Source organism: Aspergillus alliaceus (assembly GCF_009176365.1).
Source record: "Aspergillus alliaceus strain CBS 536.65 unplaced genomic scaffold BDW43scaffold_2, whole genome shotgun sequence".
NCBI classification, from domain to species: Eukaryota; Fungi; Ascomycota; class Eurotiomycetes; order Eurotiales; family Aspergillaceae; genus Aspergillus; species Aspergillus alliaceus.
The window spans coordinates 596,309-617,457 of record NW_022474685.1 but is presented as its reverse complement, the minus strand read 5'-3'; the positions used below and the strand labels follow the sequence as shown (position 1 = coordinate 617,457).

Sequence of the window (21,149 nt, the reverse complement as noted above, 5' to 3'; positions counted from 1 at the left end):
TGACTAATCCTAATCCCGTGCGAAGGGCACCAACTTGACTGACCCAGGCACCGCCCGCACCGAATTCATATAATCTAAGCTGACAACTCGCATTGTCCACCACAAAAACCTTGTTGCTGGTGGAGAGAGCCTTGGAGAAGATGTCGACGCAAACTCAAAATGAGCCATTCTATCTCCGCTACTAGTAAGGATTGGATTCTGGTTAGCCCAGGTTTCCTCAGCTGCTGACAGTCCCGCAGCTCAGGTCACTCTGGGCGGTTCGGACATGAATTCTTAGGTTGGTTTGCGATAGCGCAATTTTGGTCTTCTTCAGCTACTAATGACTACCATAGAGTTTGATTTCCGTTCCGTCGGTGATGGTCGCAGCGCCGCCGTGCGATATGCAAACAACTCCAACTACCGCAATGACTCCCTTATCCGCAAAGAAAGTGAGCGCTGGAGAAGGAATATGCCTGATAATCCACCCGTCGCTAATGGAAATACTTATAGTGTGCGTGAGCTCGTCGATGATCCAGGAGATCAAGCGCATCATCAAGGATAGCGAGATCATGAAGTATGCGATCGGGTATCTCACAAAATTAAGATGTGATGTTAATGCGAAACAGGGAGGATGATTCCAAGTGGCCCCAGAAGAACAAAGACGGACGACAGGAACTCGAAATCCGACTCGGGAATGAGCATATCTCCTTCGAAGTACGTTCCTAACCCCGAACTGACATGAAAGCAAGGTACAATCGTTAACATGCATGGCATTGTGTAGACCGCGAAAATCGGTTCACTAGTAGATGTGACTGAATCTGCAGACCCCGAAGGTCTTCGGGTTTTCTATTACCTTGTTCAGGATCTTAAAGCTTTCATCTTCTCTCTTATTTCTCTTCATTTCAAGGTAATATCCGAGCCTTGAGTTTTTCTTTTTTCTTTTGGTTCCCGAAAACACTCTTCTAACCCCTTCTCCCTCCATTCGCAGATCAAACCTATCTAAAACAGTCACCTCGCGATATTATGATTGTTGTTCAATTCAAGGATTCAAAATACAGGGCGTTCTGGATGTTGAGACAGTCTCGCGACACGTATACAACGGGCAGTGATGATGCAATGAGATTCTGCAGAGTGTGTAGCAAGAGAAAAACTAATTAAAAATAAATAAAAATGCAATACCCTTCGGATGAACGGCAGAATTGGGTGACATTGGTGCTAGTCCGGAGTCAAGTAAAAATTTCTACAGATCCAGAAAGAGTTGGAATGGGGAAAGTTAAACATGGAATGCCTGGGATTTGAACTTGAGAGCGAAGGTCCGCCAGGCATTATCCGCTCCAAGCGCTGATTTGCCTCCCCCGCGCTCGCATGATCAGCGGGCTTATCCCCTTTGGGCAGTGCGTCGCCCGCCCCAGACTTCATGCGTCGAATAGACCTTCATTCACTTCCCCTTTCACTTCAGTTCCTTTCTTTCATCCGTCTTCATATTCACTTTTGCACTGTCCTTGCTCATTACTGAGCTGCTATTCTCGTTTGCTCGCTTGAAGCCCTTTACTCAATCGGATCCGATGTCATTCCTTTTCTGATTCGCCTCAATGCCGACTCCGAGTGACAACACACCAAGCCTGAATGCCACATCGATCGCTGAAGAAATCTCCACTCGCACAACATGTCCGCCTGAAATAGAGAGATTGTCATCCTGGCGAGACTCCCCTGAATCCATGACTGCGGAGAGCGATGCTCCCGACAATGCTCTTTCCCCCGCCATTGCGTCGGCGCAGCCCGAACTGCCTCGGTCGGATGATGCCATGACTCGTTCAAATACAGATGAATTAAAGGCCAGTGCTGTGCCCGAAGTGTCTGCAAAGAGTATGGAAAAATCCGACGAGGATGCCGTCGCGGGAAGATTGAGTCCTGCTGGGGAACCGTCACGTTCCTCCAACCAGTCACCACCTGTTACCACCCCTTCCACTAGTGCGCTTCTGAGTTACGAATTCTCGAATATACGGGTATGCAACAATTAGAACTATGCCTATTTTTGACTTAGGCTCTTTTACTGACAGCCGAAGCTTCTTCCCAATTACACTTCGTCCTTTCTGCGACCCGGCAGTAAATTCACCGGCACCCAGCAATCAGACCGTCAGATATACAACGTTGATGTAGAAATCAAGCATGTTGACATGGTTGAATCATATCTTTGTGGATATCTTAGAATCCAAGGTTAATTTCATACTCCGACGTGTTTGAGATGGTTGTATCTGACCAATTGCGCTCTATCTATGTAGGTCTCACGGAGGATCATCCTACCCTTACAACATTCTTCGAAGGAGAGATCATCGGAACAAAACATACATTCAAAACTAGAAACGAAGCATGGGGCGCCACAGAGAAGACTGATATGCATCACTGGGCACGATTTCCCGCCTGGAGGCCACTGGCAAAGCAGGCCAAAAGACCGGATTTCACGTACCGCAATTTTGCCCAGCGTGAGCATATCTTTATGCGATGGAAGGAATACTTCCTTGTGCCCGACCATCGTGTAAGAACGATCTCGGGTGCAAGTTTCGAAGGCTTCTACTACATCTGCTTCAACCAGGTGGAAGGGACCGTGACTGGTATATACTTCCATGCCAAGAGCGAGAAGTATGTGTTCCAATTGCCACTAACCCTACCAAGTTATCTTCACAATACTAATAACTTAGTTCCTATAGGTACCAGCAGTTGGAACTCAAACACGTTGAGGATCGCGGCTGCACTCCCGCTGTCGAATTTCGTTGATACCGGCTTTTGTGGTGAGGGACATCGTTCTGGTCATCAAGTCCCTCATCCTTTACTTCCTATTCTTTTTTAATTGCCTTTATTCCCTCATTTTAATTCCATCCTATCGTCTCTGCCCGTGCTGAAATCCACGGTGTAGTGTTCCTAAAGCACAGGAATGCTTATCTTCTACACTGCCGCTCCCTATCTCCAACACACTTGATTATGGTTTTACGATGGTATTTTCTCAAATAGGCGTCCTCTTTGGTTTCTTCGGGTCCCAACTATCACTCCGTGTTGTTTTTATTCCTTTATTTTTTTTATCTCTCTTGGTCTTTTGCCTTTAACTCTCAATTTGCAGTAGGACCATTGTGTGCGTATAGGTAGCGTCATCTGAAGGATCTCGGTTCAACTTGTTTGGGCTATTTACATTTTTTCTCTCCCGATCTATTCATTTCCCTCGGACTCAAGTAGTAGCCGTATTTTCTCTTTCTTGAATCATAGACACTTTCTTGCTTACAAGCCATACTCACAAAATTGATATCAGAGTATTGATCTATTAGCACCGATCTCTATATACGCAGCCAGTTTAAAATCTCGTTATAGGGTCTAGTTTTTGCATTATAAGTAATTACAGGCTTTAATAACTCTTTCGAGTACTAGAGACTAACAAGATATAGCTAGCATAGAACAAAAGTTCATTGATAGGACATGAATATCACAACTCATAGATAACAAATCACTCGAGCTCCTTCGTGTTTGTAGAGTATCGTATGACAGACCTATAACACCATACCTGAGACCTAAGTAACAGAAAGCAGCGCTAAATAAGAAAGAAAGAATACACCACACGTAAAGTGGTTGACAGGTAGAACATGCTTTAGTCATTGTATAAGGGGTATCAAGCGAAGTTTGTTGATGTGGTGAGAGACAAGGTGGTGAACATATGCGGCACTTTCGAGAAGAAAAAAGAGAATGTAGCAGGAAAGAAGCATGAGTAGAAGATGGTTTAAGAAATGAATAATGGTGAGAAGATATACACGTAATTGGTGCACGTAATTGAAGGCAACGGGTGAGGAATGGAAAATCACAGATAGGAATTCTGACGGCTCGAATTGGAACTGATGCTGCCGCTGTGATCGCTGCTAGGGGTTGGTGGTTCGAGCACGACCTGTTGTCTGATTGAGACTATCCATTCATGCTGGAGCAGTTCTGCTGCAGTTGGTCTCTTCAGAGGATCGCATTCGAAGCACCGGCGGACGAAGTCGATACCTAAATCGCTAAGTTGGTCGCGGGCAGGTAACTGGGGCTGATTTCCTTGGGCAATATTATACATAATGGCCCACTCGTTATCCAGGGCCGACCAGGGCCTACGACCAGTCGCCATCTCCAAGATGACACATCCCAAGGACCAAATGTCCACGGATCCTTGGCGGTGAATCAGCTTATTAGAGTCGCCGCGAATCACTTCGGGTGACATGTACATTGGTGTCCCGGTCATAGTTTTCTGATTCTTGCCTCGCTGGTTTGCAATCTGTGCTTCTTTCGGCACTATGGGTTCCTTGTGACCCCCCGAGGCCAAAGAATCCATAGGAACAACAGTCCTGCCTTGGCGAGCGATAATTTTGGCTGCACCAAAGTCGACATATTTGATGATGCCGTTGTGATCGAGCAGAATGTTTTCAGGCTTAATATCTCTATGGACTATACCAGCCTGGTGCAGATACGCCAATCCCTCCAGAAGCTGGAGAGCATAGACCATAATGACGGTTTCGTCCTCAACACGGCCATGCTCAAGCAAACTTGCAAGAGACCCGCCCGAGCAATACTCCATGAAGATATAGACCTTGTCGCGGTGGACTTCGATGCCGTGGTACGATACAATGTTCGGATGGTCCAAGACCTCGAGGACGCCCATCTCATCACGAATTTGTTGGGCAATTTTGGGAATGAGCTGAGGATCTTGCAGTCGGATTTCCTTGACCGCCATGAGATAATTGCTGTCCAGATTGATGGCCGCGTAGACAGAGCCGAAAGTCCCTCCGCCGATGAATTGGCCTTGTTGCCACCGAAGAGTCACATTAGTGGCAGATGATGACAACACGGCGAGAGATCTATCAGCCTCATTAGAGCCTTCCAGCACTCTTCCCAAGGCCTGGCGCTTCGCGTCTTCTTCCACTCTCCTGTCTTCGATTTCCTGTAGGTGGGTTATACGTTGCTCACGAACAAGCTTTGTTGCCTCTACATCTGTCAGAATCCGGCTGGAACCAAATTTCCTGCTTCCTGCGCGCTCCTCCATGCGCTGCTTCTCAGCCTGAGCGGCGCGGGAAGACCGAGCACCCATGATGTCAAAGTGAGATATAAGGAGCGACATGCATCCGGCCACCTTCTGTCTCAGAAGCGCAAACTGAATATCATCCATGGACAGCAGATGTCTGCTGGAGGTTATCGCCATTGCAAACTCTAACGCCGACACCGCCCATTTGAATGTCTTCCTATCAGCGGCATCGCAATCGTCACAAATGAAAGAGACCCACTCGAGTGACAGCTCCACGAGCCTGGCACTATTCATTGCACGCCTATTTGGATCAACATTGGACGAGCGTTTTCCAAATTCAGTGGCAAAGGCGTAGCATGCCTGGATGAGATCATGGTTTTCCACACCTCTTTCTTTCAGCTGATTCCTGATGATCGCTACACTATCCATGATGGTCATAGACAGTTTGAAAGAGATCTTCTTGATTTTGTTGAGCTCCACATTCACCCGCCCAAGGTTGGCGCGTTGCTCGATAGTCATGTCAAGTTGCATACCAGTCAACTGAGAGAATTCTTGCCTTGCATTAGACAGACGTTGCTGCGTGCCCTCAACGACAAGACGCAGTTTTCCTAGTCGCAGGTCCGTAGGCTGTTCCAAAAGGCCCACTTGCATTTCCTTGCCGGCCCAGTTCAGGGGCTTCTCCGGACGAATTACTAGGATATACGGCACATGAGGTGAGTCTTTGGGAACATCCTCCTCGCGGAAAGACGTTCCAAGAATAGCTCTAATATCGCCAGGACGATTCCACAACGCATGATGCGCAAAGAGGTAAACGCCTTTCTGCCCAGCCGATGCATTTGACTTGATGAGAAAGTGGTCTGATATCAGGAGCGCTTCGAAAAACTCATAGGAAACATCGGCCGGGATATTATACTCTGTAGCATTTTCGAAAAGCTGGCGGAGGAAACGGGAGAAACGGTAGAGTTTTCGTTGACGAATACGGGTTGAATCCAAGACGCTCTTGTAGCGTTTGTCCATGTCGGCTGGGTCCTCATTTTGACGTATTACTAGCTCTCGCTCAAAGTGGATCATCAAGCGTTGGAGGGACTTCGCGGTCAACGCACTGTGTACATGTCAGTCAAGGGCCATACAAGCACGCCACAAGTGAGATACTATACCTGAACTGTTCGGCCACTTCGATATCTCCGCCCTCAAGCTGACGGCCGATATGATTGGAGAACTCCCAATCCTGTTCGAGAATCTCCGCTTCTTTGAACGTATTTTTGTTCGCATTCAGTTTCCAGTTCAGGAGTCGGAAGTAATACTTCAAGGCATCTAGAACGACCGAATCGAAGTTCTCGTCAATGCAAGGGGGCAGGTCCCAGCCCGGTTCCGGCTTTGCAATATCCAGGTAGCGTTGCTTGAGGTCGACGGCGACCCTCATTAAAATCTGAAATTGCGAAATCATTTGGTCGACCAGAATGGGAGATTGCTGTGCAGGTTCTCTCATGTTTTTCGCATAAGATAGCCGGACACGAATGATTTCCTGGATGAGACGCGAGGGGAAGTTGATCAAAGTGAGAAGTTCCTCAATGTATGGAGGCAAGTGCCGTTTAGCGAAAGCATTTGCATTTTCGATCAGAGTATTTTTAGCTTTCTGGATGACTTCACTGATGCCATGGAGCATGTTATGCTTCCCTTGAAGTGTCTTGAGGCCGTCCTCTTTCATGATCCTGTCGAGGAAAGACGACTCGTCGGCCAGATCCCTATTGGCAGATTTGGCCTTCGTTTTGGTAAAGTCGAGCTCATCATTCCCGACCCACTTCTGTAAAATGGCAAGCTCCGTGTTGATGAGGATCGTGGTATTATGCCAAGCTAGTACGGCTTCACGGCTCGAGCGGAATTCCTCCGAGGCAACACGAGGATGAGCGGCTTCCAGTTCCTTATGCGTGGAGTACAGCATTTCACATCTTTCAATCTGTTCAACGATGTCCTCCACTTGCTTGATGGGTGGCTTGCCAATCTCCGTTTCACCTTTGATGGCAAACTTGATGATTTCCTCAATGATAGGCCCAAGGCCAGCACGGGCTTCCTCGATCAACTTTCGCTGCATGGCAATACTCCGCCCACACGTGCGGGCCCTGACTCCCAACCATATTGCGTTATTCTGGGCTGACGACCGCTTAGACTCGGTAGAGCCTATCAGTCGTTGCTTTTCCTGCTTCACTACGTCCCCCTTCAATACCGAAGCCAACATAGAATGCCATTCCAGTCTTTCCTGGTTCTTCGGATTCTTCAGCTCCTCCAGCGTTGGCTGATTGTCATCCGTAAGAAACAGCTGAATGTCGGGGTCGTAAGCATCGTCTTCAAATGGGACTTCGGAAGAAGGAGAGGGTTCCTCCATGTCGGAATCACCGACTATGCTCATATTTTGGGCATCGTCAAAGTGGCTGTACCATGCTTGCGGATCCGCCCGAATTCGTTGAACATAGGCCTTTTCCTGGGCTCGGTACTGGGCATTGGGATCCCGTCTGGGGTTCCGTTTTGCCGAGGAGGATCTCTGGCGGTCATTTTGGAGGCTGATGTATTGAGGTGGGCGGCGCTGGGGGGCGTAGGTATTGGACGGTGTCCTAGCTGGCCCCGCAGGGCGCTGAGGTCTCACATCTGGGGAACCGTCGACCGGGGTCACCTTGTCTAGGACTGCTGGGGTTCCGACGCTGGAGCCACGAGGACGTGAGGCTGTGGAGCTCGCCCAAGATGGGAGACCGGTTGGGGGAGAAGAGGAGATCGTGGTAGCCGGGGTTTGGACTTGATCGTCGAAAGTGTCGGTAAAATTCGAATTTGATCTGGCGTAAGACTGTTGCAGAAGCTCATCGGAAGACCCCGAGCCATCAGAGTCGTTGTTGTTCATGTCAGCGTGCTCCATGGTCTCGAATCCACGAACCTGATACGTTTCGCATGGACTGGGCGGCGGGAGTTGATGAGGAGCTTCTGGCGGATTAGATAGGAGACTGTGGCGGTGCATTCCATGTCACTGATTGTGGCTAAAATTCCTGGAGAGCGCTGACTAATCACCAATATCTCTCTTCAGTAAATAAATGAATAAATGCAGTCTGGTTATTACTAGGGAGTCGGATAATCTATTGAGCAAACGGAAATGTTTCTTTCTTGGAACTTTACTCTCCCTGATATCACGTGTATCGTCGTAGAATTCCAAATCCTCGGCGATATTGCAAGTCGATCACATTCTACAGACAGTCTATAGATCTATGCTATTGTACCTGCAAGACCTTGACTACATGCATCATTTGTCAGACAACCCAGCAAGAATATCCATCGATCGATAGTAGCATGTATCCAAAAAGTGATATTATGTTGATCAGTGACTGGACGCTCGATTTGGCGGATGCGGGTCTCACGCCAGAAAAGAATCCAAGATTTGGATTTAGAACGAACCTCTGGGGAAGGCCTGCTGGTGGCAAACAGAATGTTCAAGCACGGAGTAATCGAGCAGATTACTTTACAGGGATTACTTAGATGGATTATTGTGCTCTTTTAATAAAGACGGTCACTGACAAGTTGGATTGACATCAGTCGGGAGTGTATCTGCAGTTCATGCCCAATGAGGTGGGTATACCTTGTATTACTAGCTCAATGCAGTTCATCCGATGATGAAGTTCAATAGATGAGGGGGAAAGGGTAGCAAGGCTCTAAGAGAAGTCTTTCAAGTTTGATGCCAAGCGCTGACTAGTGCCAAGAACCAGATATTTATATCGCTCGGGATGCCGAACGGTCACAAAACCCACTGGCCAATGGGAGTTTAAATGCTTATCTCTACTTCAACCTCATCCCTAAGGTCAGTTGTTGTATTTTATATGATGGGAACAAAGGCAGGTACCCGATTTAGGAGATAATCTCGAGATACTAGAAAGGTATAACCAAGCAAAATAGAGGGTCAGCATGGTTCGCTTAGGGCTTCTTGTGACTAGCGGAGGAGTTGTCCATACTCCGGGGAATTGGCATTAAGGAGTGGTTGATATGATATGATATCTGGTTTACAACAACCAACGATAACAGTTTACATGCAGGTTAGTAGACTACTACCGAATGACTGTAATAATAACGTGTGGAAAGTATTGGGATGATAAGCCACCCACGGATGGTGATGATTGGCCCCTAAGAGAGCCATGATAACGGGCTGATACGAGAGCTGAAGGCATGGTTTGTGACATGAAACTGGTAGACTTCAGTAGAAGTAGGGGGTACCTTATTCTATTCGGTAGAGTGATGGTGAGAAGGGTATTGAATGAAGCTTTTCAATTTCCTATATATGTTGTCAATTGACATGGAGATAGCATGAAGATCACACTCACTCCACTTTTTAGCGGGAGACAAGCTGAAGCCGATGAAAAGATTCGGGATTGACTTCCTTCCTCCTTTTCTTTTATTTTCTTATCTATCTTTTCTTGGGAGGATGATATCGAGATCCTGATTGGCCCTCCCCGTTCCCTATCTCTTGTGTTGGTACAGGTCCATCTTTATGGTAAGACCAACTAAGTACTACCAACTACTACTACGTACATACGATAGCCCTGTCAAGTGTCCTTCATTTCTGGATATCGTCTCAATATCCACACACGATCATCGCCCCATGGAATACTCCGCAATCGGTGTCAAAGAGATTACAGAGACATGTTAGCAAAACAACGAAAAATTAATCGTTAATCATTTTACCTATCGGAAAGCTTCTTATCCACCCTGCAAACAAATAGTCAGATGAGCCTTGGCTCGTAATCCTCCACTCTCTTTTCTTCTTGGCTTTGATATCGAATGATACCAATCAGTGAGCTTTGGTAATCCAGAATGCGTCCAATAGTGGACCTGGGGCTGTTAGCTATTATGACTGGTGTCGCGTACATATTTATGACTCCTGCATCCTGTGCCCCTGTCGGTCATATTTTCATTCCTATCGCCTCTACGCCACCTATTCTTATTTTTCTCTTTCGACACCTACCTAATCTCAGGAATCGATCCTACCGGTTGCCTACCGTCGAAGGTTGCTTCGAGAAACACCCTAGCTCAGCCTACCTCAGCTCAGAGGACATCTGCTGTGCTCAGCGATAGCCACGGTGTGACCCACCTGAACTTCTCAGTATCTGACTACTTTGGCGGGATTCTATCAGCGGGGGGCGATTCATAATGGCAGAATACCCCGTGGCCTACAATGGTTCGGAAACCGGGAACGGGGGTGACTCCTTGACGGAGGATCTTAACATCTACTATAGTGTTGGCGACCCCAATGAATTGCATGTGCGGACGAACCGACTAACTGTTCCAGTCTGGTGATATCGCATGGGTTATTGTCTCGACCGCTCTCGTCTTGTTGATGATTCCTGGAGTCGGGTATGACAACTCAGTCCAACCCTAACAAGTTCCTTGCTTTGCTGACCGTGCAAGTTTCTTCTATTCTGGTCTCGCGCGTCGGAAGTCGGCACTCTCGTTACTATGGCTATCGTTGATGTCTGTCGGAATAGTCTCCTTTCAGTGGTTCTTTTGGGGCTACTCTCTCGCCTTCTCTCACACGGCCGGAAAATACATTGGTAACCTGGACAACTTCGGGTTCAAAGGCGTCCTTGCGGCACCGTCCGTTGGCAGTGATAAGGTCCCGGATCTTCTATTTGCTGTTTTCCAGGGCATGTTCGCCTGCATTACGTGAGTCTAAGCAAAACAACGCCTCGTTTGACCCAGGATCGTTGTACTAACAACCAGCCAGAGTTGCACTCGCGGTTGGTGCTGTCGCAGAGCGGGGCCGCATGCTTCCCTGCATGGTTTTCAGCTTTGTCTGGACTACCATCATTTACGATCCTATCGCATGCTGGACCTGGAATTCGAGCGGGTGGGTAGCAAACCTTGGTGGCCTTGACTATGCAGGTGGCACGCCTGTTCACATCGCATCTGGTTGCACAGCATTGGCATATTCTTTGATGCTTGGGAAGCGTCGCGGACACGGCACTCATGAGCTCAACTACCGCCCTCACAACGTAACACATGTGGTCATTGGTACCGTATTCCTTTGGGTCGGATGGTTTGGTTTCAACGCCGGCTCTGCGCTGAGCGCCAACCTGCGCGCAGTTATGGCGGCAGTGGTGACCAATATCGCCGCGGCTGTGGGTGGTGTTACCTGGTGCATTCTGGACTACCGATTGGAGAGGAAGTGGTCCACGGTTGGTTTCTGCTCCGGCGTGATTGCTGGTCTCGTTGCCATTACCCCTGCATCGGGCTTTGTCACTCCCTGGGCTTCATTCATCTTCGGTGTTGTTGGTGCGATCGCTTGCAATTATGCAACGAAACTCAAGTATGTGGTCAGGGTTGATGACGCCCTTGATATATTTGCTGTCCATGGTATCGGAGGGCTCGTGGGCAATCTTCTGACCGGACTGTTCGCTGCGTAAGCTAACCTCTTAACTCCTCTCATCTATACAACAGCTAATTTGCGTCTAGCAACTACATCGCTCACCTTGACGGCTCTACCAATATCGATGGTGGCTGGATCAACCACAACTATATCCAGCTGGCTTACCAGCTCGCCGACTCCGTCTCCGGAATGGCTTACTCTTTCTTCGGAAGTTGCATCATCCTTTTCATCATCAACCTAATCCCTGGCCTCAGCCTGCGTGCCACCGAAGAGGACGAGATCATGGGCATTGACGACGCCGAGATTGGCGAATTTGCTGTATGCTACCCCTTTCAGTGCATTAACCATCAAGAATCCGCTTGCTAACATGCAAACAGTATGACTACGTCGAGATAACCCGCGACGTGATCAGCCCGGCCAATAGCGAGATCGGCGAAGCCGCTTCGAAGCGCAGTCTGACTCCAACTGGCCATGAGACAACTGTAGAGGCCAAGGCTTAGCCGAGGAGTTGTCTATGATTCGACCTTCATATCCATGTTTTACCCTTTCTCTTAATTATCGTTCCAGGCTGACGGTACTTTTTAATACTGGAGAACCAGCGGCGATAAGTTTGTATATACATTTAGTAAACCTCATCATTCCTTACAATTTTTTTTTGTATTTTTTTTTGTTTATTCCACCGATTCCTCACTTAATCATGGAAAAAGAAGTACATGTCTTTCTGGCCTTGTTTCTTCTACTTCTCCATTCAGTTTCTTGTCATTTCATTTCAGATACCCTTCTCTCCCTCCTATTTTACTTTAATTTCATTACTTTTACATTCCTTCGGCATACCATTATTCCTCACAACCAAATCCAACTTGCATATCAATTTTAAAAGAAATAATACAAAACAACCACAAAACCCCATGGAAACCCATAACTTACCCAATACCCCGTAGCCCTGAACAAATCCCAACCAATTGCTAACTAGTACTGCGCTTTACAGAATCGCACCACCAAAGCCTTGGAGATATATCTTCTTGATCTACTGCCGACCTACTGTAGAACATCCGGTGCTACGAGCTGTACAAAATACTCTGCACTAGTGAATTTCTTTTGAACTATGTGCAGTGGGATTTAAATAGTCTCAGAGGCTCTACAGGCCTTTTGAAATTAAGAACAGGAAGGTAATTAAAAACGCTCTGACAAAATAATGGGATGACTTAGACCCGTTAACCAGGCCAGAGCCATAGAGAACATGGACTTATCAAGGGTATTGCTGTCAGATCTCAATTCGAGTCTTTAGTGAAGGAAGCTGTTTACTCCTCGTGCTCAAGGGGTTCCTCGTCGAGGCTGTGAAAAGGTCAGCAAGGGTACATCAAAGTAGGGTTAATGGGGAGCATTTACTATTCCTCCTCACCCTCGGAGATGGAGGCGTCCTGGTACTGCTGGTACTCAGAGACAAGGTCGTTCATGTTGCTCTCAGCCTCAGTGAATTCCATCTCGTCCATACCCTCACCAGTGTACCAATGCAAGAAAGCCTTGCGACGGAACATAGCAGTGAACTGGTCACCGACACGCTTGAAGAGCTCCTGGATGGAGGTGGAGTTTCCGATAAAGGTAGAGGACATCTTAAGGCCACGGGGAGGGATCGAGCAAAGAGCGGTCTGGATGTTGTTGGGGATCCACTCAACGAAGTAGGTCTGGTTCTTGCTCTGAATGTTGCGCATCTGGTCCTCGACCTCCTTCATGGAGACCTTTCCACGGCTGTAGACATGTCAGTTCAAGGACAGGAAAAGCGCAAAAACACGTAGGCCGCGGGGATACATACAAGATGGCAGAGCAGGTGAGGTAACGACCGTTACGGAAGTCGGAAGCAGCCATCATGTTCTTGGGGTCGAACATCTGCTGGGTCAACTCGGGAACGGAGACGGCACGGAAGGAGTGAGCGCCACGGCTGGTCAGAGGAGCGAAGCCGACCATGAAAAAGTGAAGACGAGGGAAAGGAACCATGTTGACGGCCAACTTGCGGAGATCGGAGTTGAGTTGACCGGGGAAACGAAGACAGGTGGTCACGCCGGACATGACAGCAGAGACCAGGTGGTTCAGGTCACCGTAAGAGGGGTTGGAGAGCTTGAGGGTACGCATACAAATGTCGTACAGAGCCTCGTTGTCGATACAGAAGGTCTCGTCGGAGTGTTCAACGAGCTGGTGAACGGAAAGGGTGGCGTTGTAAGGCTCAACAACAGTGTCGGAGACCTTAGGGGAGGGAACGACGGAGAAGGTGGCCATCATACGGTCGGGGAACTCCTCACGGATCTTGGAGATCAGAAGAGTACCCATACCGGCACCGGTACCACCACCGAGAGAGTGGGTGATCTGGAAACCCTGGAGGCAGTCGCAACCTTCGGCCTCGCGACGGACAACATCGACAACATTGTCCACCAATTCTGCACCTTCGGTGTAGTGACCCTTGGCCCAGTTGTTACCAGCACCGGACTGGCCAAAAACGAAGTTGTCGGGACGGAAAAGCTGACCGAAGGGACCTGCGCGGACGGCGTCCATGGTACCGGGCTCAAGATCGACGAGGACGGCACGAGGAACATACTTGTTTCCACTAGCCTGGAGAAGTGGTCAGGGCCTGCACGGCGTTTCTAGGGAGGCTGCAAAATCTGAGGTACGCACCTCGTTGAAGTAGACGTTCATGCGCTCCAGCTGGAGGTCGGAGGAGCCATTGTAACTATCCTTCCCGTCAGACCCCTTTCAGACCCTTCCATCGCCAACGGATTGTCCTTCGTTCGAGATGTACACGGGTTGTACTTACACACCGGAGCCGTCAAGGCCGTGCTCGCCAGAAATGGTCTGCCTGTAAAACCGTTAGCAAACACGTGGCAGAAGTAATGGGACGCATTAGATCCCATGCATCGGTAGGGATCTTTCGTCCCAGACTTGATCTGAGAATTGAAACATACCAGAAAGCGGCACCAATTTGGTTACCCTACCACGGGCATCAGGGTTAGTATCAATTCCAGCAACGGCTTGCCACAATCTCTCTATAATCGACATATAGTCGTACTTACACACTGACCGGTCTGAAGATGAACCTATATAGTAGAACAAACTTGGTCAGCAAACTCGTGTCATTGAAGTACGGGTGGGGGCCTCTATCAAAGGGGGGTATTATATCCCCAATCAAACGCGTCTGAAGAGGGGGGATACGGGATCAGGGACAGCATACAATCTCACGCATTGTGGCGGGGTTATTGGGGGTATTGATGGAAAAAGTTGACGAGAAAAAGAGACGGGGTGTATTGGAGAAGAGTTGTTGGAGAGACTGGGGACGACAGTCGACGGGGGGGAGTAAAAGGAAGGAGGAGAGGAAAGAAGGAGGAAAGTTGACCTGAAGTTGAGCGGTGAGGAGCGTTGTTTCGTTGTGCGGGCGTTAGGGGATCAACAAGTCAACATAGGCTTTAGTTTATTTTTCGGGCAGTTGGTCTTTGTTAGTGGTCAGGGAATAGGGGGTCTGCCCCTATTCCGGTTAGCGCCATCACGAGACTGCAGGAGCGAACCACAAATTGAGTTGTCGATTTCCGTTGTCCTTGGCGCGAACCGAAATAGTACTCCTTATACTTATTCAGTCTGATTAACAACGACATCAACATCATCAATCATCTACACATCATCGTCCATCGTCCATCGTCCATGGACATCCATCATTTAATACAATTCTACATTGTCCAAAGTAAATATAGTACACTGGAAGACTTTCTGTTTTACTCTCGAAAATGCACTCCGCAACTCTGTACCGCGGGAATTCCCCCTCGGTTCATGCACTACTGGAGTAATACCCTGAGCTAGAGGTGACATAGCACTCACTTGGCAGTGTTCTCCACAGTATGAGAGCTCTCTAACCAGGTGCCAAATTCATCCAATCGCTGTCTCTCTTCCTCATCCTCGTCGGCATCAAATCCTCTCTCGGCCAAGTCCTCCAGAGCCGCTCGTTTCTCGTTGGTCTTCTTGAATCTCTCGCCACCATCCGAGATGTAAGCCTCAACGCGTGTACCACCGAAGTAACGGCCATCCATGAGCTGTAGAGCACGGCCGTTAATACTATCCGGCTCGGGATTTCTGAGGTCACGGACGCCAAGGTGCACATACCTTCACACAGTTCCTAGCAGCTTCTGGGTCCTGAAAACGAACACTAACCACTCCATCGGGTTCCTTATCGTAAAGAACGACATTCGTCACCTCTCCTAGTTTAGAGCACTCTTCACGAATGTCATCCTTGATGTCGAGAATCGCTGCCGGATCCTCCTATTAAGATTGTCAGTTGAATACAGCTGAAGGATATAAAATGAGAAACCGCCCTTACGTCAAGTTCTTGTAGGGTAAACATATGCTTCAGGATGACCACTTTTTCAAACTTAGAGTTGGTTTCTGGCAAGGCAGACGGGTCGTCATCATCCCAATCGGCAAGTTTGCTAGTCCACGTTAGCAAGTTTATCCTAGCAAATAACCATTCGTGCCTTGCAGTTTCCATACTTATTCAATCGCTGGGTCCTTTGAATGATCTTTCTCTTATCTTTCGCGCTGGTCTTGGTTGGCGCTTCTTGTTGGCTCTTGTAAGAGAAATCCGCAATTTGAACCCGCATTGGCCCCTGTGGTCCTGTTACTCCTAGCCTGAAATCGGAGTCATCTAACATTTGTATTGCGAGATTGACAGACTCAGGGCGAAAAAACACGACCAAAGCTTCACCCTTGAACTTTCCATCATCATCTGTGTACATTTTGATCCGTGGGCGACCGCTGTCGATTTCCTCGGCGATGACACCGCATTTGGAAAAAACATATTGAATCTCCTCAAAGTCGGCATCAAGAGGAATGGACGTGACGTAAACCGCCGTGTTCACTCGAGGTTTCTTCGACTTTTGACCGTTTCCCTACGTAGAACCCAGTAACGTCAGCCTCGCAGGTCTACCTGCAACATAGAAGTGAGATAGCAAACCAACCTCATCTTTAGTCGCTTGCTGTTTGCGCTTCTTCTTTAATTGCGATGCCGTGACTTCGTCACTGTCATCTACGCCCTGGACTTTGTAGGCTTCTTGCTGTTTTCGGAGCAATTCTTCATCTACCTGGAGAAACACCCACGGGCGCGCAAAAGCCGCGCCCACCACAAGATCAGTTTCACGAACCATCCAAAATCCTTGCAGCAATAGCTAGCCCAGCATATTTGCAACGGAAGAAGGTTCTTCGGCGCTTTCACGCGCAGTCGCAATAAGAAACAACAGCAGAGCAGGATTTCGACAGCCGGAAAAACACAACAGGAATCACCAGCTGGAGAGAAAGCGCGCACACACCGTCGGGATCCATCGCTTCAGGGCCGTATCGTATTCAAACTCCTGGCCATCATCTGTTTCCAAAATGAATTTGTCGTCCAGTTTCGAGAAGGAAATGCGCGGGTCGCTGTCGAATTCGGAAGGATCCTGAGGGAAGTTGCTCGACGACGGGCCGTCGGGGCTGGGTGAAGCCATCACGGGCAGCAACTTTTTGGTATAACTGTGATGATAGAATAGGAAGAAAGGATAGTCGGTAGTCAAGTTGATCGGGGAGGACACCCAGACACTAGATCGACGTTTCGGGGGGTTGCGGGGGAAACTTGGTGACAATGAAACGGTCAGGAGCTGTTCCATTGGTCGAGACCAGCTTCCAAATCCTGACTAAGCGTTTTATGCCTTAGGCTACTAGTTTTAGTAGGCACCATTTAACCCCTTATTTTTAGTACACGGTAAAACAAGAAGGCACTCTTCAGATTGAATTGAATCGAAACAATAAATAGAGTATGGATACCCTATACCAAGGCAAACTCATGCCAAGGGCTTCTGGGTAACAAACTAGTCCAACACGAGGAACACTTCGTTGCATATGTATTGTGCAGTCTCATGCCCAAATAGCTCAAATCACCCTCATACCAAGAGGCTAACATGCGGGGTGCAATAGCTTCTTACCTATAGTAGACGCTGATCCTTTGTCTACAGATGCCCAAAAATACTCGCCAGGCCCTAACGGATTGCTAAATATACCGCATTAAGTTGCATGCATACAGCCTGTGAATCGAAAAGCTCCGACCCAAAGCCCTAGAAATAGACCTAAAGACCTTAGTCGATTATTTCCATTGTAGTCAGATGTACAAACCATAAGAGTAAGATGACCTCCTAAGCCTCACTCTCACATTGTCCTTATAAAATGACGCCTATCCCCGTGTACATTTACCTGCGCACTGACAGGGCGACCCCTTGCATCATGGCGCAGTGCCACCTCCTACCTAACCCCACCTTCTGTTGGACAACAATCAACCCTCACAACCGACCACTATGTCCGAGAGCTTCGAATTAGACAAAGACCTCGAGTTTTCAGGTATCATCGTCGCAGGAAACGTCGACGACAAACTCATTTCAGACGTTCAGCGACATCTGCAGAAGACACGTGATGATATACGGCGACGAAGCCGACAGATCCAGTTACACTGGAATGGTGATTGCGATGCGGTCATGTTTTACTTTGACGTTGTGAGAGAGAGAGACGAGAGACCGTTATCCACAGCATAAGTTTGACTTTTTGATTTAGGTAATGAAGCCGTCCATACCGACTTTGCGAAATAAGCCGTGCTTGAATCGCTGGTTTGTCCAATATCTGGGTCGACCGAAGGGGACGTCGATCTACAAGCCTCGGGTAGAGAAGGGCACTTACAATGTCTTAATCGTCATTGAGCCTGGGGCTGGGTTTCCGCGGTTCTATGAGAGTTCGCATGGGGAGATCGAGAACGATGCGATGACCCCCATCACTAATACTTATGTTGTGGACGTGCCGCAGAGGGAAGGGGCAGTTGTTGTTTTTGATGCAACCATAGGGCGTCAGGATACTGCAGTAGAGGGAGTTGGAGCATCTTACATAATACTGGTTTATTGAATCATGTCAACTGCAGCCGTAGAATAGAAAATCAGTTTTAGCGTACTATGATTCTATTGAAAGGTAGCCTCTAGGGGTAGTTAGGATTCAAATGATAAAACAGAGGGGAAAGAAAGGTTCCAAGTTAAGAGAAAGAGAAGACAAACAAACAAAAACTGGCGGTTAACCCTATAAATTTGCCCTGTTTGCTAGGCAGAGTGACATATCTCGTACAGTACACATTCTTTCACTAAATAACCATACAATTGTTAGGGATTTCTTTCCTCTTTGTGTGTATATCCCAGTTATTAACGCCACGGACAAATTGTGCATCATGGTTTCCTCGTTTTTGGGACCCTTCTTCTTGCAAGGATAACAGCACTCCAATCGCAGTGGTGCTAGTCTGCCCCGTCTAACCTGTCTAATCTCTCCTTCCTGTTCAACGCCTCTTATTTGGCCCGGCGTCTCGTCCAATACATTGACTACATCGAGGCCCTTTTCATCTTCATAGGTTTCGTTTTCGATGAGCGAATATTGCGAAGACATGATGCTAGCATATTAATGGTAAGCTTCACATTCTTATTTAACATATATGCTTGATGTTCAGCCTTGCGAGTCTAATCATTCGGCTTCTGAGCTCTACTTTCAATCCTTGTACTAGGACTGACCTATACGCGCTGAGTTATAGACCAAGGGACCCAAGGCTTTATCGTTGGATGCGAGATTAGTTGATGCCCTAGTGTAGTCTAGTCCCCGGGGAATCGACCTACTCTCTCGTATATATAAGCTCACTAGAGCTGAGAAAAGATTTGGTACACATGCATATACGCCCACCGACCCTCACTGAGTGGCATTGTTATCGATTAATGACAACCTAGTACTAGCATTCCGTTATTTAGGCACTTTTCCCAAGCAATGGAAAAGCTTCAATCTGCCTAGCACCGGGCGAATTCGTAGGACTCCACGTACAGGCTATGGAAACACTACGTCAAACAAGTCCTTTCAACCTATTCTTAATGATGGCCTCCCTAAGGGTTCCCGAAAGGGGTCAAAGTGGCTGTTAAAGCGGCGGCACCTTGAATTTTATTTACAACAAAACTAAATACTCCGGGACCCCTTCCATCACCAGCAGAAATGTTTTCAACAACAACCTTTACTATAACTGTACAATTGATTGATAATGTCGTTGTTTCAAAAGAAGGGTAATGGCCTTGACGCTCTCCTCTGCCGACCGCGCCCACCAGCCTGGCAGCAATTCCTGAAGCATCCATGCATCTTTCTTGCGCGCAAGTTGTACACCTGGCAGCCCATCATTCCCGCCCAACCAGTGAAGGACCCTATCTCTATAGTCTGCATCTCTGACACACATAACTGCCAACCCACGCTTCCAGACGGCGACATCCTTATTCATGCAGGTGATCTGACTCAATCAGGGTCTTTTGAGGAACTACAAGTGACAGTGAACTGGTTACACGCGCAGCCACATCGAACCAAAATTGTCATTGCTGGGAATCACGACTTGCTTCTTGATATTAACTTTCGCCGAATAGAAAGGCAAACATCTACTCATACCTCCACAGAAGGGTACAAAGACCTCGACTGGGGGGATATAGTCTATCTCCAGAATACCGAAACGACCATCACCTGCGACAATGGGCGCCGTCTACGTGTGTACGGCAGTCCCTACTCACCACGTCACGGTAACTGGGCCTTCCAGTACCTTCGCTCCGAGGACATCTGGAGTGGTAGTGTACCAGCTAATGTCGACATTCTGGTAACGCACGCCCCGCCCCGCGCCCATCTGGACTTGCTCAATCTTGGCTGTGTGCATCTCCTACGAGAGCTCTGGCGTGTTCGCCCACGCTTACATGTCTTTGGACATGTTCATGAAGGCGCGGGGACCGAATGGCTGCATTTCGACTCTTTTCAGAGTGCATACGAACGCACTGTAGTCTCTGGGGGTGGAATCTGGAACCTTATTCGCATACTGAAGGAGTTTGTGCAGACTTTCTTTCGTCCTACCGCCGAGGCAAAATGTGCACTTGTCAACCCATCCATCGTGGGCGGCTTTCGAGACTCCGAGTATCAAAACCCTATCAAAATTACCATATAGCATAGTGGATGGATCCAGGCGACTACCATCGTTACCACTCTCTACACAGACGACACATGAGGGTGCTCCGCCACAATATTCATCAGGGACTCTTCGCTCCTAAACTCTTCATCTGGCACCTCTCCAGAACTATCCCGTATGACCAACGTCTGCTCTAATCTAGGTAAATCCCTAACCCAACACGGCTCCTCTTCCAGCACAATTTCCCGAGCTTTCAGCTCTTCCTCCACTGCTTCACTGATAATGACTGGACTCCCCAACGGAAGACCACGCTCGATCAGCCGGTTAAACGCTACCACCGCCCACAGCGGCTGACTAAAAAAGAACTCGATCTCTCTCCGTAGACCTTGGGCGAACCCGATGACGAGGTACTCGTACATACAGTATAAGGATGCTGTGGGTGCGATGCCTCGGGTTAGGGCTCGTTGCTCTTGTCGCACTTGTGCGCCAGAAGCCTTGAGACTGTTGGGAGGTTGACTGGGTCGATAGCATAAGAGCTTTCGTGTCGAGAGGGTTCAGAAAGAGAATGGAAGAATGGACGCATCTTAAGGATTTTGAAGATGAAACGGTCAATAGGACCGGCTTGCTAGAGGCACAAGTTATGATTTGTAGAGAATGACAATAACAAGTGTTATTTGCATTGAGAACTCCGTATATCCTCACTTTGCCTAATATGCGTAGGCTTCGTGCTTTTCACCCTTTGA

The 21,149-nt window shown here is 48.2% G+C and overlaps 9 protein-coding genes across 9 annotated transcripts; 6 read left to right on the top strand and 3 right to left on the bottom strand.

The window, feature by feature from the left end:
• The first annotated feature begins 71 nt into the window (after positions 1-71).
• On the top strand, positions 72-1,356 carry BDW43DRAFT_260245 (mago nashi family protein). Its single transcript, XM_032040186.1, has 7 exons — positions 72-184; positions 240-277; positions 333-428; positions 490-553; positions 606-693; positions 761-886; positions 968-1,356. The coding sequence occupies exons 1-7, from the start codon at positions 141-143 to the stop codon at positions 980-982; spliced, it is 471 nt and encodes a 156-aa protein (XP_031905768.1). The 5' UTR covers positions 72-140; the 3' UTR covers positions 983-1,356.
• Positions 1,357-1,408: 52 nt separating this feature from the next.
• BDW43DRAFT_260242 (GID4/VID24 family protein) lies at positions 1,409-3,429 on the top strand. Its single transcript, XM_032040185.1, has 4 exons — positions 1,409-1,985; positions 2,046-2,196; positions 2,262-2,619; positions 2,688-3,429. Exons 1-4 carry the CDS (start codon positions 1,572-1,574, stop codon positions 2,752-2,754), a joined length of 990 nt encoding a protein of 329 aa, XP_031905767.1. The 5' UTR covers positions 1,409-1,571; the 3' UTR covers positions 2,755-3,429.
• On the bottom strand, positions 3,415-8,052 carry sskB (putative MAP kinase kinase kinase SskB). The gene is made up of 2 exons (XM_032040184.1): positions 6,169-8,052; positions 3,415-6,113 (listed from the first exon to the last, which is right to left on the bottom strand). The coding sequence occupies exons 1-2, from the start codon at positions 8,013-8,015 to the stop codon at positions 3,821-3,823; spliced, it is 4,140 nt and encodes a 1,379-aa protein (XP_031905766.1). The 5' UTR covers positions 8,016-8,052; the 3' UTR covers positions 3,415-3,820.
• Positions 8,053-9,376: 1,324 nt separating this feature from the next.
• Positions 9,377-10,469, top strand: BDW43DRAFT_260234 (uncharacterized protein). The gene is made up of 2 exons (XM_032040183.1): positions 9,377-10,276; positions 10,329-10,469. Exon 1 carries the CDS (start codon positions 9,854-9,856, stop codon positions 10,112-10,114), a length of 261 nt encoding a protein of 86 aa, XP_031905765.1. The 5' UTR covers positions 9,377-9,853; the 3' UTR covers positions 10,115-10,276; positions 10,329-10,469.
• BDW43DRAFT_260225 (ammonium permease MEP2) lies at positions 10,254-12,327 on the top strand. The gene is made up of 5 exons (XM_032040182.1): positions 10,254-10,393; positions 10,448-10,702; positions 10,764-11,438; positions 11,492-11,723; positions 11,783-12,327. The coding sequence occupies exons 1-5, from the start codon at positions 10,377-10,379 to the stop codon at positions 11,903-11,905; spliced, it is 1,302 nt and encodes a 433-aa protein (XP_031905764.1). The 5' UTR covers positions 10,254-10,376; the 3' UTR covers positions 11,906-12,327.
• BDW43DRAFT_71365 (uncharacterized protein) lies at positions 11,681-12,327 on the top strand. The gene has a single exon (XM_032050425.1). It carries the CDS (start codon positions 11,920-11,922, stop codon positions 12,280-12,282), a length of 363 nt encoding a protein of 120 aa, XP_031905763.1. The 5' UTR covers positions 11,681-11,919; the 3' UTR covers positions 12,283-12,327.
• A 153-nt stretch (positions 12,328-12,480) lies between these two features.
• BDW43DRAFT_260221 (tubulin beta chain) lies at positions 12,481-14,835 on the bottom strand. The gene is made up of 7 exons (XM_032040181.1): positions 14,626-14,835; positions 14,468-14,491; positions 14,360-14,385; positions 14,212-14,253; positions 14,073-14,127; positions 13,219-14,009; positions 12,481-13,154 (listed from the first exon to the last, which is right to left on the bottom strand). Exons 1-7 carry the CDS (start codon positions 14,635-14,637, stop codon positions 12,794-12,796), a joined length of 1,311 nt encoding a protein of 436 aa, XP_031905762.1. The 5' UTR covers positions 14,638-14,835; the 3' UTR covers positions 12,481-12,793.
• Positions 14,836-15,259: 424 nt separating this feature from the next.
• On the bottom strand, positions 15,260-16,918 carry BDW43DRAFT_305814 (U2 snRNP complex subunit CUS2; the record flags this gene model as incomplete). Its single annotated transcript, XM_032045873.1, has 6 exons — positions 15,260-15,475; positions 15,546-15,701; positions 15,760-15,868; positions 15,930-16,327; positions 16,397-16,603; positions 16,745-16,918. The coding sequence occupies 6 exons, from the start codon at positions 16,916-16,918 to the stop codon at positions 15,260-15,262; spliced, it is 1,260 nt and encodes a 419-aa protein (XP_031905761.1).
• An 840-nt stretch (positions 16,919-17,758) lies between these two features.
• On the top strand, positions 17,759-20,445 carry BDW43DRAFT_305813 (Metallo-dependent phosphatase-like protein; the record flags this gene model as incomplete). Its single annotated transcript, XM_032045872.1, has 3 exons — positions 17,759-17,953; positions 18,012-18,311; positions 19,531-20,445. The coding sequence occupies 3 exons, from the start codon at positions 17,759-17,761 to the stop codon at positions 20,443-20,445; spliced, it is 1,410 nt and encodes a 469-aa protein (XP_031905760.1).
• Between the last annotated feature and the right edge of the window lie 704 nt (positions 20,446-21,149).

Bases quoted from the DNA above. Each gene is read 5' to 3' on its own strand.
- BDW43DRAFT_260245 (XM_032040186.1), top strand. From the start codon at position 141: ATGTCGACGCAAACTCAAAATGAGCCATTCTATCTCCGCTACTA. The intron at 185-239 runs GTAAGGATTGGA...ACAGTCCCGCAG, and splicing joins CCATTCTATCTCCGCTACTA to CTCAGGTCACTCTGGGCGGT. The intron at 429-489 runs GTGAGCGCTGGA...AAATACTTATAG, and splicing joins CTCCCTTATCCGCAAAGAAA to TGTGCGTGAGCTCGTCGATG.
- BDW43DRAFT_260234 (XM_032040183.1), top strand. From the start codon at position 9,854: ATGCGTCCAATAGTGGACCTGGGGCTGTTAGCTATTATGACTGGTGTC.
- BDW43DRAFT_71365 (XM_032050425.1), top strand. From the start codon at position 11,920: ATGATTCGACCTTCATATCCATGTTTTACCCTTTCTCTTAATTATCGT.
- BDW43DRAFT_260221 (XM_032040181.1), bottom strand. The intron at 14,386-14,467 runs GTAAGTACGACT...TGCCCGTGGTAG, and splicing joins ATCTTCAGACCGGTCAGTGT to GGTAACCAAATTGGTGCCGC. The intron at 14,010-14,072 runs GTGCGTACCTCA...CCACTTCTCCAG, and splicing joins TGAACGTCTACTTCAACGAG to GCTAGTGGAAACAAGTATGT.
- BDW43DRAFT_260242 (XM_032040185.1), top strand. From the start codon at position 1,572: ATGCCGACTCCGAGTGACAACACACCAAGCCTGAATGCCACATCGATC. The intron at 1,986-2,045 runs GTATGCAACAAT...TGACAGCCGAAG, and splicing joins ACGAATTCTCGAATATACGG to CTTCTTCCCAATTACACTTC. The intron at 2,620-2,687 runs GTATGTGTTCCA...TAGTTCCTATAG, and splicing joins TTCCATGCCAAGAGCGAGAA to GTACCAGCAGTTGGAACTCA.
- sskB (XM_032040184.1), bottom strand. From the start codon at position 8,015: ATGCACCGCCACAGTCTCCTATCTAATCCGCCAGAAGCTCCTCATCAA. The intron at 6,114-6,168 runs GTATAGTATCTC...ACATGTACACAG, and splicing joins GAAGTGGCCGAACAGTTCAG to TGCGTTGACCGCGAAGTCCC.
- BDW43DRAFT_260225 (XM_032040182.1), top strand. The intron at 10,703-10,763 runs GTGAGTCTAAGC...ACAACCAGCCAG, and splicing joins GGCATGTTCGCCTGCATTAC to AGTTGCACTCGCGGTTGGTG. The intron at 11,439-11,491 runs GTAAGCTAACCT...ATTTGCGTCTAG, and splicing joins CTGACCGGACTGTTCGCTGC to CAACTACATCGCTCACCTTG.